This window comes from Glandiceps talaboti, chromosome 2 (genome assembly GCF_964340395.1).
Source record: "Glandiceps talaboti chromosome 2, keGlaTala1.1, whole genome shotgun sequence".
Lineage (NCBI taxonomy): Eukaryota > Metazoa > Hemichordata > Enteropneusta > Spengelidae > Glandiceps > Glandiceps talaboti.
The window spans coordinates 13,399,784-13,421,355 of NC_135550.1; the positions used below are offsets into that span (position 1 = coordinate 13,399,784).

General features: G+C 36.7%; 1 protein-coding gene across 1 annotated transcript; it reads right to left on the bottom strand.

The window, feature by feature from the left end:
• Window positions 1–1,357: 1,357 nt before the first annotated feature.
• Window positions 1,358–21,491, bottom strand: LOC144450472 (rab3 GTPase-activating protein non-catalytic subunit-like). The gene is made up of 29 exons (XM_078141090.1): window positions 21,271–21,491; window positions 20,591–20,625; window positions 19,501–19,627; window positions 18,438–18,513; window positions 17,674–17,797; window positions 16,605–16,806; window positions 15,905–16,003; window positions 15,601–15,749; window positions 15,334–15,413; window positions 14,754–14,840; window positions 13,995–14,134; window positions 13,547–13,766; window positions 12,794–13,017; window positions 12,468–12,532; window positions 11,680–11,931; window positions 10,628–10,895; window positions 10,003–10,100; window positions 9,116–9,391; window positions 7,838–8,051; window positions 7,245–7,358; window positions 6,593–6,754; window positions 5,495–5,601; window positions 5,232–5,298; window positions 4,513–4,619; window positions 4,038–4,112; window positions 2,993–3,295; window positions 2,529–2,723; window positions 1,989–2,144; window positions 1,358–1,514 (listed from the first exon to the last, which is right to left on the bottom strand). The coding sequence occupies exons 1-29, from the start codon at window positions 21,383–21,385 to the stop codon at window positions 1,371–1,373; spliced, it is 4,281 nt and encodes a 1,426-aa protein (XP_077997216.1). The 5' UTR covers window positions 21,386–21,491; the 3' UTR covers window positions 1,358–1,370.
• Between the last annotated feature and the right edge of the window lie 81 nt (window positions 21,492–21,572).

Sequence of the window (21,572 nt, forward strand, 5' to 3'; positions counted from 1 at the left end):
GTCGTGATGTAGAACAACCAGAGTATATATTCCATATTTTCTGTTGACCTTGGCTCATGCAAGGTATAATAGATGTTGTACATGATAATTACATTCTCGCAAACCAGAGTTGTTATTTCTTCTTTATGACGATGGTTAATTACAGGTCACTTTTATCCATGAGTTGTACAGCAAGAGGTAGAAATTGTGATTTCGTTGGGTGGTGAATTTAGGGCGCTGATATTTCTTCTGCGACACTGTGAAATATTTGGCCTTGGACGGTGCTGTAAAGGAGGCTGTGGTTTACGACGATGTTATCACACAGGTAATTCAATACTGTTTAGGGTGAAAATATTACAAGTAAATCACTAAATCGAACAAAACAGTTTTAAAAAATGGTCCCATTACAACTAGATCAACTTTAACTTCCATCACAATCACTTTATCTATGAAAGACAGACTATACTTCCATGGTACATGAAATTCAAAATTAGGTTTTCTCCTGAAATCTTAGGCTCAAAATGGCAGAAAAATTACAACATATCTTGAAGGATTACTAAATCATCCTGTAATGTCATTGAGAGATTCTCTTATCATGACTTCGACTAGGGTTAGTAAAAATTATAATTATGGATGACATTTCCTCTAATTCTGACAAACCATGGAAGTCAGTAATACTTCCGTGGACAAACTGTGACACTTTTCATCCAGAAACAATTGCCTTTTTTTATGTACAGAGCATAGTGCTTTATTTCAGAGTAAACTTAAAATAGTACTTTATGTTAATTCTTACACATTCTGTATCTCAAATGTTCGTTACCCTGTTTTAATTAGAGACTTGCAACTATGGTGGACCCTGGCTCACTTGTGAATACTGGGTTTCAGGGAAGAATTGGACCTTTCAAGGGTTGCAACTTTGGGACTTATTATGTATGCAGAAAAGCTGAAGACAAAGCTAGAAATATATATTTGGAACAAAATATGCACTAGTAGATAAATGGTAAATAATACCAGAAAAAATGAAGGAAGTGATAGAGAAAGTAGCCATCTATAGCTTGGCAAGGAGTGAGTTGGCAAGGTTCCAATGTGTTTCTTTTTGTCTAATAGTAGCGAGTTTATGTTCATAGTTCCCCTATCTTACTTGGAATTAGTAAGTCCACATTTTACTCAATAGTCCCCTTATGTTACTTTCAATAAGTTTACATTAAAAGCACGCCTATCTAACTTGTGATTTCTCAATGCTGACTGTTCCCCTATGTTCTTGTGCTAAGTCTCTCTAACCATTTCCTAATGTTATTTCTGATCAGTAACCCCTCTGTTACCTATGCTACAACTCCTACGACAAGTAACACCCCCCCCCCCCCCATATACCCCTGACCATTACCCCTCTGTTACTTGAGTGAGTCGATAGCCTCTACTAGTTGCACTGCTATAGTATACTGTGTGTGATCTTCAGGTAGTTGGTTAACAATGTGGCCAATCAGAAGAGCTGTATCATCCAGTGATGTCTTGGTGTTTCTGATATCATTACCAGCCTAGCAGTAAACAAACAAACAAAATATAATACATGATGTTAATATTTGCATTCACTTTTCAAAATTTTGTAATTCACACATTTTTTTCCTGTTAATTCATACAAAAAATTTGATGCCCTTGACACTGAAATTATTCTACTTGTTTTCTCATCACTGTGAGTAAATCTTACATTCATTGAGTTGAAATGCAACTTACAGTAATATTTCTCGACCAAAGGGTTTCACATACTTTGTTGAATGCTTGTCTTTTTTGAATGCAAGAGCTGGTACTCAACCCATCTCTGCATGTTCACGAATGATTCTCTCAAGCTCATTTCACGTGCCTCTTCTTCCACGACACGTCACAATAACCCATTGTAATACACCCCTGACGACGCTGACGAAATGTCAACAAAAACTTTGGATTCATTTTCAAGAAATGTTTTGACTCTCCGAGTAGAAATTTTACAAAACAATTTTTAACTTTTTATTTACCAATGATTTAATCCAGGATACCAATGATGGAGGAAGACGTGACAACTTTTCTACATTTTTTCTTTCGGGACTGACAACTACATGTGACAGTCTCTGTCCAACTATTTGTAGTAACTGTGTACCCATCTCTGCATGCTCACGAATAGTTGCTAGTACCTGGCAATGTAGAAACATTACATTGCAGCATTAGTTTGAATTTGATAATCACACCTGCATATGTCGATTGTAAGAATCAAAATCTTAGAAACAAAACACTACAGGATACCATGGATTCGGTATAGTAAACAACATTTTAAAATAATCACATACATCTTTGATTATACAATGCACAAGCCAAGTTATTGTTTTTGAACAGAAAATATGGATTATATACCCTGGTCGTTCTAAGTCACTGTGTGTGTGCGTGCATGTGTGTGTGTGTGTGTGTGTGTGTGTGTGTGTGTGTGTGTGTGTGTGTGTGTGTGTGTGTGTGTCCCAATTCCCTATTCTGCAACTCAATTTACACAACAGTACAAATTTCTAGACTAAATAAGAGTTTACCTCTTGAGCCATTGTATCATATCCACTTGCATACAGCTGACATACATAGTGTCGTTTCAATAGGTCTACATCTACATCCAATGCCATGCCTAGTTGTAGTACTGTTGATGGCCACTCTAACGACACCACAGTTGAACTACAGCGTGTAGAGATATCCAGACATCCCACAGCTGCTGTTGTTACCCTGCATAGGAACTATACACAGGACACAGTATTAATTGTGTTTCTTGTGGAGGTGAATACAATGAGAAAAATAATGGATGAAGTGTATTATCACATGCACACATATACTCTAGTGTTCAGGATTGTTGACTGAAACACAGTGATAGTGAACTGTGGTTGCAATGTACTATTCTGTAAGGTACGACGTGATGGGGCACCCTCATAATAACAGTCAACCCCCTTTAGCAGGCCATTGAGAGTGGACGTACCAACACAACATATCGTACAGTCCAGAAACCTACCATTTGTCGTGTATTCAGCAAAGCCACGTCTATTTCATGGGATGGCATTGGTGGGTTGGAGTTAAAATCTTTAAACATTGCATTTCTTCCTTTGGAATCAAACATAGACAGTGGTTTGACTGACTTCATGGTGAAATATAAGACTGCGTGCATAATTGTAGACAGTTGTCTATGTAAGTCTACCAATGCATAGTTACATAGCGGCTGATCAATGGCTAGTTCTGCTATAGACGTGGGACCTTCTATCTTCTGCCATGTATCCTCTATTGTAAATGTAGGAACTACTGATGACTCTACTTCAATCTGTAAGTTAAGACACACACGTTTTCATCAAAACACTGAACGCACAAGGTAAATGGAAAAATTACAAGACTTGTTCTGAAATAGTGCTCACTCCCCTGTAATTGGATTTCTGAATCTAACATAGTGTGTAAATCGTCATGTCAGTGCAGTAAGGTCATATCTGCCTATACAATTGCATAGCAGATACAACTTTACTGCACTGACACAACAAAATATTGACTAGCTATATGAGATGAATTTCAACCTGTAATACACAAATTTCACTGTGTGCTATAATTGTTTAGTGTTCATGTGTAAAATAATAGTTTCAATTGTTGATAACTTTGTTGCTCAAAGTGGAATTTATCTGTAAATAGCACAAAGCAAGTATATCATAAATGACTATAGAGTGTCAACAAATATGTTATTGAACGTTGTCCAGATATCATGGAGAGCTAAATATAATCACAGTTGTGATGTTTATATCACTGTCGCAGTTAAAAAAAAATAAACAAAATAGTTTAATATTGTTAGAAAATCCACTAAAAATTGATTTCAACTTTTAATATATATGTCATGAGTTTGCATATCAAAGTGCCTCATTTTGTTTGTAAAAGAAAATAGATATTAGCATAGTATGTTCACTGTGTATTTTCAGACAAGTGTGTCACTATGCTGATGATGGAGGAAGCCTAGGAAAAAGATAGATCCTTGAAAGATGTAAGATAATACTCTCTAAAATCCGGACCACTGTAATTCTTACCTGATAAATCTTTAATAGAAGCTCACATACAATTCCCATGAATTCTGTGAGGGCGGTATCACTTAGACCTGTATCCTGTAGGGAAATGGACACGGTGGTTAGGAGTCCACAATATTTATAAGTAGAATATGTCTGGGTCTAAATCAGCTGATAAACTTGTTGTGTGGGTTTTTGTTTTTTAAAATTATCATGTATTGACCTGGTGATTACTTGGATTGGTGCTGTACTGAAAACATTACTGCACACCTGTATGCTAATGAACATGTGGGCATTCCATGTATATCAGTCAAATATATAATACAGCCCCATATCATAATACCTGACAGGATGGACTATTTTCACGGTGCATGTCCTTACCTGCCTTGGTAGATTTGTCAAACCATGACAAAACATGTAGTTAAGAATGGTTCGACAAAACTAGTACATTCAAGCTGAATCTCAAACTTCACACTTCATTTTATGTAGTACTACCTACCCTTCTACATAATCTATCTTTGGGTGCTTTGCCAACTTTCTCCATCAGGTAGGCTGTGCCAGACACTTTCTTCACTACAAACGTGTGCCACATCATAGATGCTATACCTGGAGAGGAATACATAGAATCACGTAAGAACACAACTGAAATACAACTGAAATACAATGTCCTCTACACTACATATATCAGTTCATGGGAGATTAAAGGAAAAGTCTAGTCAGGTAATCACATTACACATCATTCTATTGGTCAGTAATTACATGCACCAACCACCTATAATGCCCTTAACCAATCAGCAATAGCTATACTAAACAAGATTTCACTTGTTGTCCCATCACACTCTCAGACTACCATGGACATGAGAAAAACACACTGTATACCTTTGATAGAGTAGCATACCTGTCCAAATGAAAAACTGCACTCAGAATACTGTGCCAAATCAAATACAGAAAAGTTTGAGTTCATTGATAAAACTAGAATCAGTTCAACTACAGTGCATAGGTGCCAGTGGATCACGGAACCAGAACTTGAAGTGAATATTGAGTCAGATGATGAAGCAAGAACTGGGTCACAAAACAGGTTTTATTAATTAAAAACCTCCGACATTTTAATCCTTCACAGAGGATCTGCATCAGGGAAATTGGATGTGGAAGAAAAACAGCTCTAGGTGACCACACGACCGATCCAAAAAAAAAAGTGAATCAGAAAAGTTTGCTTACCATGTTGTATGACAGCATTCCTAATGTAATTGAGATGGACCAATGATTGCTGTAAATACTGGGTCACCTAAAGGTCAATAGTACAGTTACAAGATTAGAACACTTTAGGTGATTGGTGGCGATAAGATTTTCATCATTGAACCATTTCATGAAATATAAACTTAAAAGTTGGATCATGGTGGAAATGGTAGACATTTTGGTAATGTACAAGTAAAACTCATCAACACAGCCTAGGAAAAAAGACAGTATCAATTTTACCCTACCTCAGTGTGTTTGTTCCATAGTACCACATACTGCCAACTACAATGTGCATAGAGTAAGTCAGGCTCTAAGCTGACTGGAAACCTAACACGCAGTCTTGATAATACATCTGTAAAAATACATTCAATAACAATGTATAAATAACTCACACTATAAATTTGATGAAACCTTCCAAATCTATAACTTACAAAACGCTATTGATACTGGTACTACTACTAAGTAACATATACTTGGTTCTCTTGTTTCTTGTGTTATCCTGTTTCTATAATGATTCTTGGTTCAAAGATAAAGCATGATGACCCTACAGTGTTCTTCTTGGGTGGGGGTTTTCTCACATAAAGTAACAGCTAAAGTTTAAGGCTTTTACTTCTGAGTAGCATCTTATGTTTAGTGGAAATATGAGAAAACATCCAAATGACAGTAGTCAATGGATTTATGGAATTTATTTGAATAAGTGGGGTTGTTAGAATATGGATGTACTTTTAATTTGTTTTATTGATCATCTTGATAAAATGACAAGCGTCAATCATTGTTGACATATTTTATTTTCATTTCAAATTTCATTTACAGATTTTATTTCCTTTAATAAATATTCGTATTGATACAAGTCCTGTACATTTTCTTTCAAACACTGTCCCTGCAGTATTTGTGTTTCTTTCACATTGCAATACAATTATCTGAAGGAAGTGAAACATTTCCCTAAAAGAGTAGTGTGTACTCATGTATTTTAACAAAGACATTCTAGGGTAATCAAATTATCAATTATACACCAACATTCTAAACAGGCAAGTACAATTCTGGACTGTGGAGTAATGTCACATTCAGGTAGCTCCTCACACATTTGCATAGAGTGAACACAACTGAAGTGAAAGTCAACAAAATCAAATATTTACATTACGCAATAATCATTTCCAAAACTCTTTACAGGTCTTTGTTCTATATTTTGTAAGACCTTAGACCACTTCTCTATAGTGGTCTGAGGTAAGACATATAGTTTGATGTACCATCAGTTTTCAAACCGTAGAAGTGTTTTTGGGGAACTAACATGTTTTCACCAAATTCAAATACTTGATTGGCTCAGTCAAGAACACACTTTATACCTTGGATTCCTTCTCTCTCTTCCTGAGTTTCAGCACTTTCAGTTTCCATGGCAACATGGGATGACTGTCTCTGGAAACCATCTCTCTGAGAAAGATCAGACAGCACAGTGGGAGGAATGCTATACTTGGCAACCCACCTAGCAACGACCTCTGACATGATACCTACAGAATACCATAATTGCATTATTGATTAATATGTGTAGTAGCATTAAGGTAATTTTATTGACTCACATTTGATGTGATGTTTCAGAGATATAGGAAGGAAAATAACTGGCAAAGTTGGTCGCTTTTCAAAGTACTGAAAATTATTCATCTTGTAAGAATATCTTATACTTGGATATTTTAGATTGCAGTCTGGTTATCTACACATTGTGTTTTTGATAAAGGTGGAAAGCAGGTAAAATCTACCGGGGTGCTCTTGTAATTTTACCATGGTTCCCAAACAAAATGATGGTAGATTATATGGGAAACCACATGTATGTAACTTTACCCCTTTCCCCATTTCTGTTACCAGGGGTTCCCCAACCTTAACAAAAACACAATATAATACATAATTAGACTACTTCTTGATACTATACTTTGGTCTTGTACCTGATCTGACACAGCAAAGAATTGTTCAAGATAGCAAGATAAAACATATCATAATACATACCTTTACCACCATGTAAGACTTTGTCCACTGAGACTTCTATAATTTGTGTATCTGCTGTGGATATTGCACTGTCTTGACTTGAACTCCATGATTTACTTGCAGCACTAACTTGACCTTGACTTTCACACAACTGTGAATAAAAATATTCATCCTGTATACTGCCATACAATCTGATATGAGTTTGCTTACTACGTAAAATTTATTGGGGGGGGGGGGGGTGCTGATGAAATAACATTCTTACACTTAATGACTTATGTTCACGCATACCATAATTTTGGTGGATGGTAAATCTGGTGAAACATGGTGAATGCTTGTAAATCCACTGAGTTACAACCACTTCATGACTGTACACATATACTGCCATGCAGCAGTACTTTTGCTATTGTCGGGAATCTCAACAGAGCAGAAAGGGGTAATGGAAAAACTTGTACATGGTAGTTTAAAATGACGATGAGTTGAGTAGATCTTATCTCATTACTACCCCTGAGACAAACACATGTAGTTCCTGGATCTGCCCCCCCCCCCCTCCCAGAACATATGTCATTAAAAGTTGACATATTGACAATCATTAATGTAGATGTGATGACATCAACTTTGATTTACCTTGGTAGGTTTGATGTTCAGCAAACAACTGAGAGCTGTCAAATCTTCTAACTGATGTACCATTAGATTCCACTGCTCCGTGTCCAATGAAATACTAACCCAGTCTTCATCTGACATTGATTTGGAGTCGGGAGAAATGTCCTCTTTCATTTCTTCCTCGTCAATATCTTTTTCTATTTCATCTTCAAGAAATTTTTCTATGCTCTAGGTATGATACAAAGAATAGCATATATGGCATTGTAGCACAACTTTGAAGGTTTGTGATAATTTTTAAATAATGTTTATCCACATGCCAAACCATTCCTGTTGATACCCATGCAATATGCACCATCACTTTTTTAGTGTTGCTATTTGCAGTTTCTTAGTTGCTGGCTGACTATATCGCATTTTTGTTGACTTTTTAACTACTTGCCAATCTGCTGTTGTTATCTTTGCCATACATGATCATATGATTGTTGCTAAGCACATTTGCATACATTTTTTGAATGTTAGTCGTGTGCCCATCCACAAATGTTGTTATCGTTGCCAAATATACTGGCATTTGGCTGTTGATAAGGGTGTGGTTGTGGTTGCTAAGACCAGCTGTGTCTGCAGAATAACACTTCCAGAAACATTCCTACCAAATTTCAGCCTCATTCACAAGGTAGTTTTCAAGATAAAAGATGCATCCCCATTAAATTTCAGCCCAATCTGCCCAGTAGTTTTGGAATGAAAGATTTTTGACCAAACAGTCATATTTGTATACCAAATTTGTATATCAGTTATGGGATCACATGTCATGAACAATCCTTCATTTACATTTCTCAATGAACATTCCAACCAAATTTCAGGTTAATCTGCCCATTAATTTTGGAGTTTAATTTATTTTACCATAAACCATGCTTTTTGTCCCAAGACACACATCTCTGATGCAATTATCTTCATTTGAACAATTTTCCATCTACACACCCTTAGTAATATTCCAACCAAATACCAAGGCAATTGGTCTGGTGGTTTTTGACTTCAATTTGTTTACACACACACACACACACACACACACACACACACACACACACACACACACACACACACACACACACACACACACACACACACACACACACACACACACACACACACACACACACACACACACACACACACACACACACATTTCATCATGCCTATAGCACTACTGAACCTCACAACATATACAAAAGACATAACACATACATGTATATGACAGAAGTTATTTTGTTAATCAAACCTATTATGTACACTCAACTTACCTTGGCTCTCTCACCAGCCAGGGTGGGTTGCCTCATTGCCATAGCAACACTCCTAGCAACCACGGCAGCTGTGAGAGCAGCACCTACACTGGTAGTCTGACAGAGAGTCTCTCGTATTGTTTGCCACCATGGCGATAGCTCATCAGCTGGTGGTGTTATTTCTTTACTGTTCACTTGAAGGGTTATCTCCAATATCAAATCTTTTAGTTGATTCAGGGACATCAAATCTTTTAAGAACTGGTCTTCATTTGATAACCATAGTTGAAGTAGAACAGACTGTAGTGAGAAAATAACTAGTCACAAACAAGACTTGGAACGCCACTCAAGGAATAACGGCATTTTTGTAAACTGTGGGTTTTGCAGAGTAATTGGAAGACTTTAGATCACATACATTACGCATGATTTCACAGAAACATCAAGTTAAACTTGTGCCACATTTGGGATTTTTACTTTGCCACAGTTGCATCACGGGTGTCAACAGAAATACATATGTAATAGATGAACAATGAATATTCATGGTAATTTTCACTGAAGGTAATACGCACTTCTGTCACAAATAATTGTACTTCAGATGACCATTTACGGAGGACCACAGCACCGCAAGGAACCAAACTTATGTTTTTGTAAATAACCATTGTTATAACGGCATATCAAATACATACAAAGTCATAAATATAGCAAACATTGTTTTGGCTGTTACACGTTTCAAGTCCCAACCCGAACAACATTTTAGTAACTTGAAGTATATTTACAACCAACTAGAGTAACTTTTAGTGCAAACCAGGACAACTCCTTGTAAAAAGGCAGATGTACATGTAACAATGGTTTGTATGTCGTATGTTTTCATAAAATTGTGTGTGATATGTTTGATGAAATAATAGACTTACCATAAGTAGTTGAGGTGACATACCGATACCTTGTACTGCATAACTTAGCTCAGTGACTGAACTTAGTCCAGTCAACACACTTTTGAATAAAAACTCCCCTAATAATGTAAACAAAAAAGGTAGAAATACCAAATGAGTTACTTTATTAAATTAATAAGTTTACTGTCTCACAGTTATAGAATAATTTTTTCTCAGTGATTTTAAATACTGTTTGCTATTTCAAACTTTTTAATGTGACTCATGGTAATTTCCTTAGTTTATGGAAATTAAAATGTGAAGTTTCCTTGCACAAATTATTGATAAATTTGTATTTGACAGACCCAGTATTTTTTTAATTCAGCCACAGGAAATAGAAGTGATCTACGTGGCCTTGTCACTACAAAGCATTAAAAAGACTTATTTCAAACCTGACACCGTGAATTCATCTTCAAATCCAGGATGTTCAATTTTAGGATATCTTTCTCTCCAGCTAAAAATCGTATACTGAAGAAAATCATAGTCAATCCTATTTTATGCTTAAGTTGTAGCAGACAGAACTCTTGTTGAGTCCACTGAACACCGACACAACCCCCATGCCCCCCCCCCCTTCCCTACACAGTGAAAATTGACGATCATGTTTTCATACCTAATTGCACTGTTTGCTCTTCTGACAGGTTATTACGGAGATGTATTGGAATCTCTGATGCAGTATTCCTTGCTGAATCTTCTGAATATTTATCTACATCACTATGGTGATAGCCGTCCATATCAAAACATTGTATGAACGATGCCACATCTAAAATACGGTCGGATTTGAAGTGCACCCTGGGTTGCCCCTCTCTCTTGAATTCATTTAGTACATTTAGTAACTGTTCAACTTCAGACTTTGTAACACTGAGAACAGACACCAACACCTGAAATATCAAAACATGTGTTTAAAGATACGGTCCTCAGCTCAGTTGTATTTTGTATGGATTGAATATTCTATGCATATGAAAAAATCTACCTGAGGGAAACAGACTGCCTTGGGTCAAAATACACTGTCAAAGAAACAGATGTATGATGCTGCCATAAAGACAAGTCAACACATATATTTGCAACACACCTTTTCTATTTTCTTGACTCATACCTATGGTAGGTCTAAGGATGGTTGAAATTTCTTGTAGACACAAATGTAGCCATTTATGACCCTGTACTGATCACAAACACTTGGAGGTCTCCTGAAACTCTAGAAAGGCTCTAGTATGCAAAGGAAGGTGACTGTTTAGCCATGCACACTTTGGTGCATGAAAATATAGATTGGTATACTTCATAACATGACAAGCATTCATTGAAGACATAGCCCCCCAGTCCCCCCCCCCCCCACCAATAAAGTGATGTTCCTATGTCTCACACAGCATGTTACCTTTGTGCCAGGTTTGGTTGAAATCAGTTGGTTCATGCCAGAGATATGAGGGTGAACGAACACACAGATGGAAAGACACATGGCCTGAGCCCCATAGCCTCCCAGGTGGCCATTGGGGCTATAAACTCAGATACAGGTCTTGGAACTCATCTGCCATGTTTGTGTAATATTGTAGTTCATTTGCCAGGCGAAATAACACCCACATATTGACATTTCATATATAATTTAAGCATTGAGGTCAAGATCAAAGCCACGGTCAGAAGTCCCAGTGAGAAGATTATGAAAGTACTTACTTGTTCAATAGATGGCGTAGCCTCATCATCATCATCATTGCTGACTGGTTGTGTGTCTGTAACTGTCACTTTGTTGATAGCATTATAGGAATATAGTAACTGTAGTTGTACATTACAATAGTGAAATAGACGTTTGCTTTCATAATCTCTGTGTTGTGTATCTTGACTAGTGATTTGAGATGTTACAGCATTTACCAACTTCACCAAGAGAGTAGACTTCAGTCCTTTGCACAGTAACACCTTCTCCAATGCCTTAAAACCAAATGAAAGAAAGTACAAGTAAAGGTCAATGTTTTGAATCAGTGTTCTCACCACTATAAAGAAATCATAATGCTAACACCATCATTGCTACCCAGGCCTCCATGCATGGCAGGTGTCTGCTGTGCTGCGTTCTTCTCACTATAGAGAAAGCATGGTGCTAACACCATCATTGCCACCATGCATGGCAGGTGTCTGCTGTGCTGTGTTCTCCCCACTATAGAGAAAGCATGGTGCTAACACCATCATTGCCACCCAGCAGTGTGTACATGTTGGCAATGCTTTCAATTCATAATTATCATACTTTTAAACAGTCTGAATGCCTTATACATTCATTAATACTTCGAACCAATTGATTTACTGAAAGTTCTGAATTTCAGTGATAAACAATAATTTCCACTTAGATAAATGCTTGTGGTGTCACCATGTTGTGTTTTTTTCTGATCTGGCCATGGAGGGTGATGACTTGTATTTGGACAGATTCATGAAATATACGGTCACCTGAAAATAAGTGTAGCTGTTGTCCTTACCTGTTGTTTTAGACTTGGTATCTTCATATTTAATATTGTCTGTATCAAAGCCTCCTCCCAGCCATCTGTAATGTAATGGTATTCACAGCATGTTAACATTCTAGCACTAAAGCAAGTAAAGGTATACATTCAGTATGCTTCATGATGTGTTCTACTATTTTGGGGATTTCCTGCAAGGAATTGTGGGCAAAATTGGCAGGAAATGACATCATAGTTAATTCCTAATCTCTTTGTCTTGACAGAGATTGTGGGTTACACACTTCAAGTAACGGGCGTCTTGACAAGATTTCTTACACAAACACAGTACTATAATTGTATAGTTTTACCTTTGTCAAAATCCTTAGTATGTACACAAGTGGTGACTTTCTTCAACAGATGTAAGTCTCTGGCACGTTTGCTGTTTTTATCACTTAAGGCGAGATGAAATGGTACATGGACTGTCTTCATTTGGCCATCTGGTTGGATTAGACAACACTGGAATGGTGGAGGGTGAGCTGTCTTAGCTGACGTACTGTTCAGACCCATGATGTAGAATCCAGGGCAAAGTAGCCTATCAAAATAGAAACAGTCTCTGTTATTGTCATTTCGGTACTGAACATCAAAGGTCTTCAAGGAAGAAGATTACAAGGGCACTGAGTTGTCTTGTAGTGTTCGAGTGTCTCCTATTGTCATAGATGTAATGAAAATACATTTACCGGTACATCCATTGTCAATATAGTATTAAAACATTCATCATATACTGTAGTTGTCATCATTAGATAAATTACCAGTTCCGTGTACGCTAAATTGTGTGAACGTATCGTTATATTTTAATGATTCAATTTGCTGTTTTGGATTAACATATACAGAGCCCCATGATATATGAGTATCCGTGTTGGTACTCAGGGTATTTGCACCCATGCATGCAGTGTCTTCCACTATATTTTCACTCCATTTGCTTGTGAAAGTACAACAGCAGAGAATATCACATGCACTCACACAAACAAATACCTGAGTTCTTGTACAGAAACGCCCATATTGGAGGCAACGATATATACGACAATAGGTCTATTTTATGAAAACTATAAGACACTTTTTACCTGCAGGATTTATTAACATTGAATGCAGCTACTCTGGGTCCTTGCTGTGTATTCCATACTTCTAGAATACCTCGACGTGGTGCATAGATTACAAGGAATATAGCCTTTCTTGTCCTTCCTTTAGATCGACTTACTCTGCTACCTTTCTTTTCTGGTGTCTCTGACTTGGCATGGACATCCTCAAGGACTTCAATCCATCCACACTGTGCATCACGATAACCTGTATTCATATATATATATATATGCATCGTTAGTGAATGTCACTGCCACATGTGAATCTTATTACAAATTAGCGTCACACTGTGGGTGTGCTTTCTAATGTGCTGCCTAGCCCTGTCTATGGAACAAAGTACCATTGGAACCACAGCAAAAACCTAAGACTAATGCCTTCAGAGAGAATTTTTAATCCATCCATCTATTCTATACATCCATCTCAATCATAGCCCACCTTTCCAAATTCTTACTGCAATTCCTTTATTGGCATCTATCAGAAGAACACGTCCAAAACTGTCGGTTGTCACTGCCAATGTATGACTTGGGGACAGCGTTACACTGTAACCATGACGACGTAAGTCTGGGAGACCAAATCTGCAGAATGATCAAAAGTATTTATCAATACCTTTGGATGATGTTTACATAAACAAATTCTGACGTAAGTATTGAGTAACTACAAACATTCTAGCCATTATTTTGAAGTGCCTGTCCTCAGAATGTTGCTGTATCAGTAGTGGATAATTAAAATTGACATTGAAGGTGTCTGAGAAGTCTTCTCCTTATCACACTATCAAACTAACATACAGAAATTCACTTACATCTACACACGGCCATATCACACAGCAGGATACAACATACACAAACACACACATTGAACACACAGATACTCAAGTCTATACATGTACTGTTAAACACATAACTGAAGTATTTTCTATTTTCTTATGGAGATTGCATCCTGCTGTGAGCTGTAGTTTACCTAATATTTCAGAGAATGCATATATGTGATAAGGAGCAGGATTTTTCAGTGCCTTCACAGTCAACTTTAATTGTCAACCACTGATAAAACAACATCCTGATCACAGGCATTGCTAAATAATGGCTAGCACAGCTTATACACTGTGTCACTGTGATATGCCATTCACTGTCAGTGGCGATTCCTTTATCAGAAACTATGGAGCAAATTAAAAGAAGTGTGGCAAACTAGACAAAATACCTTATTGGAAGAGATGCAGCAGGCTCCACTTTAGGTTTCTTGTTTTTTGACTGATCCTCACCCTGTGACTTGAAACCAAACCAATCACTGAAAACAAATGAATTAACATAATAATGTTACACAATGTACTAAAAAGAATTGAAAAAGTTGTATGTTCACAGCCATTCCTGTACTCATTTAAAGCAAAAGATGAACTAGTCATATATGGGTGCAAACAAGTCTTCATGGAAGACATAGTTAGATAGAACATTAGATAGAACAAGAGCTCTTTCGTACAATGATTATGACTCTATGTACACCAGACACCAGACTCTCTCAAAAGTCAGAGTCAGCTGCCTATTATTAATATTATTATTTATTCTATTTGGACCAACGTTGGAGTTTACAAAAATGTCCAGTACACAAATTTCATAATGTGCCCTACATTATTTACACAAGACAAACTGCTCATTATGACAGAGTGGCTTCCACCAGTTCTAGTCCAAGTCAATGTAAAATAGCGACAAGTCAGCTAAACGCCAGTAGACTGTACGAGAGTCAACTTGTATGTAGTATGCAGACATGAAATAACTTTCCTTACCTCGCTGCAGAGAACAAAGCAGACTTCAATTTACTAGCCACTGCCATGGCAACATCAGACAGTAGTGGTTGTGTACTACCCTGTGGGACGAAAATTAAAAAGAGTGGTCCTACTTAATTCCTTGTGGCTCGACTAATAAGATAACACTAATGTGAGAATGTGGGATTCAAACATTGGGGTTTTAATTTGCATAATACACTAGATCCTCTATCAGTAAGTATGAATGAGAATATTAAATGACTTTCAAAACTGAATAATTCAACTCACCTCTAAAGCATAGTAAAAACCAACATATGGAGCAGTACCAGCTGTGATATACTTGGATACAGCTGGTGGACTGGGTTTGATGGATGCATTGTAACCACCAAGTATCGATGCCGTTGACATCTGATCAAACGAACATGGTGTTGTTACACCTAGAGAGAAACACACCAGAGAGTGAACCTCAACCCTTCAGATACAAACAGTATGTGTTGCAACAAATAAATTTCAATACAACTACCCAACTCTTTCAGTGTTTGTCAAAGTTACACTACGTACAGTGACTAAATTTTAAATTGACTGAACTCACCAACACTAATATGATCATTCTTTCTCTCTTGATCTTGTAAACTCCATTTCTTGTACGCTAATGGTGGAGGCTGAATAACATCCGTGCCACTCGCTGCCGCTGTCATTATAAAAGGAAAGACAGTGCCAATGGTGTAATAGCACAAATGAATATACCTATACAATTCTTGTACTGACTGCAATATATGTACATACATGTTCATAAACTGTAAACTTTGCATTTCAACATCAAGGATACCAGAATCCATCTTTTCATAAGATATAAACACTGTCCCCATGTGGAATGTCGAATCGGTTTGAAATTGATTTGAAATCAGTTCTTGTGTCACCACATGCACTAAAATTGGTTTGAACTGATTTAGTTGAATTGGCTCAAAACCACTCTAGGATAGTCAGAGTGGTTTCAAACCAATCCAAAGTAAAATGATTTGTAACCGATGCAAAAGCAAATCAATTCAAATCCATTGCTCAGTTTTCTCATGGGGAAAGAAAATAATTTTGAACTGATTTAACTGAGTTGATTCACTTTGAATCGGTTTTAAATCGATTCATATCGGTACACAGCTATAGGATTGAAGCAAACAACTCTATTTGTGCTACATTGTAGGAGCCAAAACTACTAAAAGCTAGAATACCTGTCTACAAATTGGTTACAAATGATTGAAATATACAACAAAGTGTTGCATTTCTTCTACACTGACCTCTTGCAAGTTGATTTCTACAAGCTCTGAGAGATTGGAAGAGACTAAAGCCATCAATAGTGACAACAACTGTAGGATATAAAATAGTCAGTTCTTCCATCTGTTCAGCTACTCCAGGGTGCCTTGGTAGTTCATAGGTCCGACACTTCAGTCTTAACACTGGCTCTTCATGTAAGAGTTGTGATATAAGTAGACAACCATTCTATAGGAAGAGAAGCAGTGAAAGGAGAGGCGATTACTAGAAGACACCTGTCACCTCCTCACATTCTGTGTAATCTTATCAAGTAGATATAAGTAGAATATACATCATATTTCAGTTATTGGAAAGATTTACAATTGTGTGTTTGGTCCTTATTTGACAGCTGATTTTGGCCAGCAGTATGGGTCTGAATTGTTCAGTTCATGTACTTTGACAATCATCATTCCCCAAAGCTTCATTGCATGTCTTGATAACTTTCTTGGTTAAATTGAATTAGTTCTGCTGCTTGCATATTTCATTGTTTAAGTTTAAGGAAGTTTGTTCACATTGATCTTGTACTGCCACACAAATACCATGCATGATGAAAAGTTATGTTTATCTCAAATTTCATAAAAAGTGTAGGGTCAGTAGGTAAATATTACATTAGAGCTGGGTAATGGTAAAAATCACCAACATGACAGATGTCTATTCTTTGTGTTCTTTGAAATCAATGTACAACCCTGACCATCCTACTGGTAACGAGGGGAACTTTTTGTTGCAAACAAGGAAAGTAAGCAATTGAATTGAATTTGTGACACTTGACACAGTATGTTGGACATGTAGTGTATCTCACTATTTGATAAGTACAGTTTATGTGTACAAGAAATGCTACAAGAACTTGAAATTTATTTTTGAATGTGAGCTATTATGTGGAGAGGCCATAAACTTGTTCTTATCAAACCATGAAATGTAATACAGTCTCTATAATTCCAACATACTGTGCCAAGTGTCCAATTCATTTATTTGTTTACAACACATTTTGTTTGTTACCAGTAGGATGGAGAGGGTTGTACCTACGCAATGTGATAGTGGAATGAGTGTTCCCCCTACCTCAGTATACATTCTAATATAACCAGAACTAAATCCGATCATAATGCATGTCCAGTCTGGTCCACCTTGTGAACTTCTCTTCTGAGATGCTAAAGGTACACACATTACACTAGTTATACGCTCACTGACAGAAAAAGAAAAACAACAACAAATTAGCACACATTGGTGATAGAGAACCTAGCTTTCTGACAAAGTGGGGCATACAGAACTTGACTTTAGGAATTTCAAGAAGACAATAACAAGAATATGAGGAAAACAAAACAGTTACAGCTGTCTAGCAGAGACAAAGTTATATGACTTTTTCAAACGATGGTGACATTTGAACAATTTCACCATCAGAAATCAAAAACTGTACACATAACAAAACAGAAAAATACTATGGTCCACAGTAACAGTCAAGTGCATCATTCGTTTCAGTATTTTTACATTCTAAGTTTTGACATATAAGTAAACTGCACTAGACAATGTGTTTCTACTGTTGGGGAACCCAGTATTAAACAGAATGGGAGGAATTACTCTTGAACCATTATTTTGTTTGGGAAAACTAATGTGACTGGGTGGCAAATTACTTACTATCCTTAGCAAAGCACTGGTAGGGAACACTTGTAATATGACTGGGTAACTCAGGTACAGTTTACTTACTATCCTCAGCAAAAAACAATGAGACACTTGTAAATGTATGTATATGTATTGAATAGCTTGGATACAAACAAGTATCCTCTTACATGTAACATGTCACAGATTTCAATATCACTGCTACTCACCCATCCTGTAGATTCAGGTTCCCTTTGAATGATATCTGGTATTTGTTTCCTCCAGCTCCTTCATCATCCCACTTTGCTATGAAAGTAATACAAGAAAGAGTCGTTTATTCATAATCACTAAGTTACTAGTATTGTACACAAGAAGGTAACCATGAATGAAATACATATCATCATCATCATCATCATCATCATATCAGGTGAAAGGTCAAAACTAAGTTTAAACCAAATATTTATTATAGGGATTTGTTCTGTGGTAATTCAGATTCAAAGTCAAGGAATACCAATTCACTTCAATGCAATTGTCTATTGCAGTGAAATGGTAATGCTGGCAAGAGTTTTCACAATGGAAATGAAAGCCTGATTGACAGGACTAGGTTCTCAATAATGTAAGGATGTAAGGATGGCTATCACTTCACAAAGTAGAAATTGGGTATATTCACTTGTACATGTACATGGATGGTAAGCATATTTATGATTGCCTAAAAAAAGAAAATAAATTCACAAAGAAGTTGTAAGATATATAACCATACAAGTTCCACTGTACACAACTTTTTATCTCAAACATCTAACTCTATTTCATTTGTTGGTACATGTAAATATATTATTGCTCATGACTCACCGAATCAAATTACACCATGAAATTCTGCATGTTAACTTTGAAACAGTAAAATTGAAATTATTGTGACATTTAAAGTCATCTACTCTGGATCTTGATCATGTGAGTTCAAGGCCAGTAGAAGTTATATACGACGACTAGGAGACAGCTCATAGTGTAGCTTTCGTTTCAAATTACTTTTCTAAATGTCTGAGTGATTCTGACGAAAGCTATGTAGTCACTTCAAAAACTAGATTCCAATATTACAGGTAACTTAACTGCTACTATAAATACAGGAGTCAAGTATCAATTTCTATTCTACTTTTCCAAACTGATTACTCGAATATGTTTTTGTCAATTTCTATCATTTGTAAACTATCACAGTCTCATAATCATGTAAAAATTATCGCACATCTTTTATTCGTCTGCACTTTTAGCAAACAACAAGTTAGGAATTTTTTATCTTACCAATGAGAAAAACAGCCTTTTCAGCATAAGCAATAACTAATACATCATGACTTGGAGATAAACTGACACAACAGTCTTGAAACCAAGACTCGTCTGGTTTCTTTGAACTGTCTGTTTCATCTGTCACCTAAGGAGATAAGACATGACACAATCACATTTATGATAATAAAATGTTCAACCCTTCAATACAAACATTATTCAAAGTTTTTATTACTTTCTGGCATATCCTAACAACTTGCACTGCAAATGGCAACTGACCTCGACTACCTGCAGCTTTAGCAGCAAATAATGTGAATAAATGGATACTTATTGTCAGTTTCTACTATTAATTTTCATGACTGACAAACGCAACTAAGGAAATAGTATACAAAGTAAAATGTATATATGTTGTGTACTCCCCAGAATTTCAACCAGAAGAACAGCTTATTCAGCCAATAATTACAATGTAAGGTGTGGGATGATACTGTAAATCTAGATATTTTGTGATTTGACAGTCTTCAGCTAGTTCTCAAAGACTAATTTTTACTAATTACCAGATTGGTACATTGTGTTCATGTACAAGAGGGCATTTTAGTCACTACTTATTTTTACTAATTACCAGACTGGTACATTGTGTCCATGTACAAGAAGGCATTTTAATCACTATTTATTTTTGCATATTTGTTGTCCAGCGAGTATATTGTTCATTGTTCCAAAAATCAATAGTAGTCGGTAAAGTACATCATAACATGGATAGTTACTTTGGAACTATATTAAAATTAGAAACTAATATGACATTTCAATTAACCTACTACAGACCTCGGTTACACAACTTCATGTGATCAAGGACTATTGCAGATAGATTGGAACATCGTATTTGATTCTAATTTACAGTATACAATTAAGATATTATTATGCACATGATGTTCCACTGTTATAATTCACACACAGGTCTTCCTAATCCTATGCTGTATGGGTTGAGGCACAGTGATAGAGGAGGCACTGTAGTTGAGGGGAACATATTGCAGACAGCTATAGATCAACATACAGACTGATAGAGTAGAACATTTAGCTACATCAAGTAAACAAGAATTTAAATTACTATTACCGCATCAAAGTCTTCCCAATTTGCATCATCCCAGCCATCTGAAAGGAAAGTACAATGTGTTTGTATATAATACTTGATAGAAAGAATTTAATCTAGTCTTGCAAACACCATCATGCATGTTACTATGGTCTCAGCCCCCTAGAAAGTTTTATCATGGAAGAAAATAAAATTTAGCAAATACATTTGTCTGTATCATGGAAGTTGAAGTGATACTTTGTATGTACATGGTGTAGTACAGCTTGGATGAGCTTTCAGGGATCTCTTCCACAGAAACATGTCACAGCATCCACTGGTTGATAAAGAAAGTGACATAAAAAATTCTTGAAAGTAGATTTACTTGGTATGAGACCGTGGCCTGAATTTACTGTATTTTCGTTCCAGGAATAGAAAAGGTGGGGAGGGAGGATGTTACACTGTAACAGCCAGAGCCCTGGAAATAATTTCAGCTGGTGATGTGGGCATGACCTATCCATAATACAGCAAAGTATATAAACATGGGTCCGGTCCATCCTCTCCGGTCCGTCCGGTCCACTGACAATCGCGACAGTGGCAAAGCAGGAGTATAATCCATGCTGTGAAACTGACACTGCATCAAAACCACGAACATGCAGGTCCAACTTGTCGCCGACAAAACTACGCTACCCTTGACTAAACAGTTCTAATGTGCACTGCACCGTACATACCAGCAGTATCTGATGATGTTGACATTTTAACTTCATCGTTCAAATGCGGAAACAAGAATCTCCTCACAGCTGGGATGTCTTGTATCACACCAAAACTAGCCAGTGAGCACGACATGATTAATCTTAACTAGCGACACGATAAAACATCTACATCGGGCTTTAGGTTTGGCCAATTCCTCAATTTACTCGAAAAGTTGGAGTTTACGTGTACGAATGTCAGCCATATTGACTCCTAAAATTGTACATGCGCAATAAGTAAATGAGGCATTCTGGGATAAGTGTGGGTTTTTCGAATCGTCCAA

What these genes read in the sequence shown, in the direction of transcription:
- LOC144450472 (XM_078141090.1), bottom strand. Translation starts at nt 21,385, where the DNA reads ATGTCGTGCTCACTGGCTAGTTTTGGTGTGATACAAGACATCCCAGCT. An exon ending in GTTTTTACTATGCTTTAGAG is followed by an intron (nt 15,414 to 15,600) that starts GTGAGTTGAATT and finishes TTCGTCCCACAG; the next exon opens with GGTAGTACACAACCACTACT. An exon ending in TGTCACCTCAACTACTTATG is followed by an intron (nt 9,392 to 10,002) that starts GTAAGTCTATTA and finishes TTCTCACTACAG; the next exon opens with TCTGTTCTACTTCAACTATG.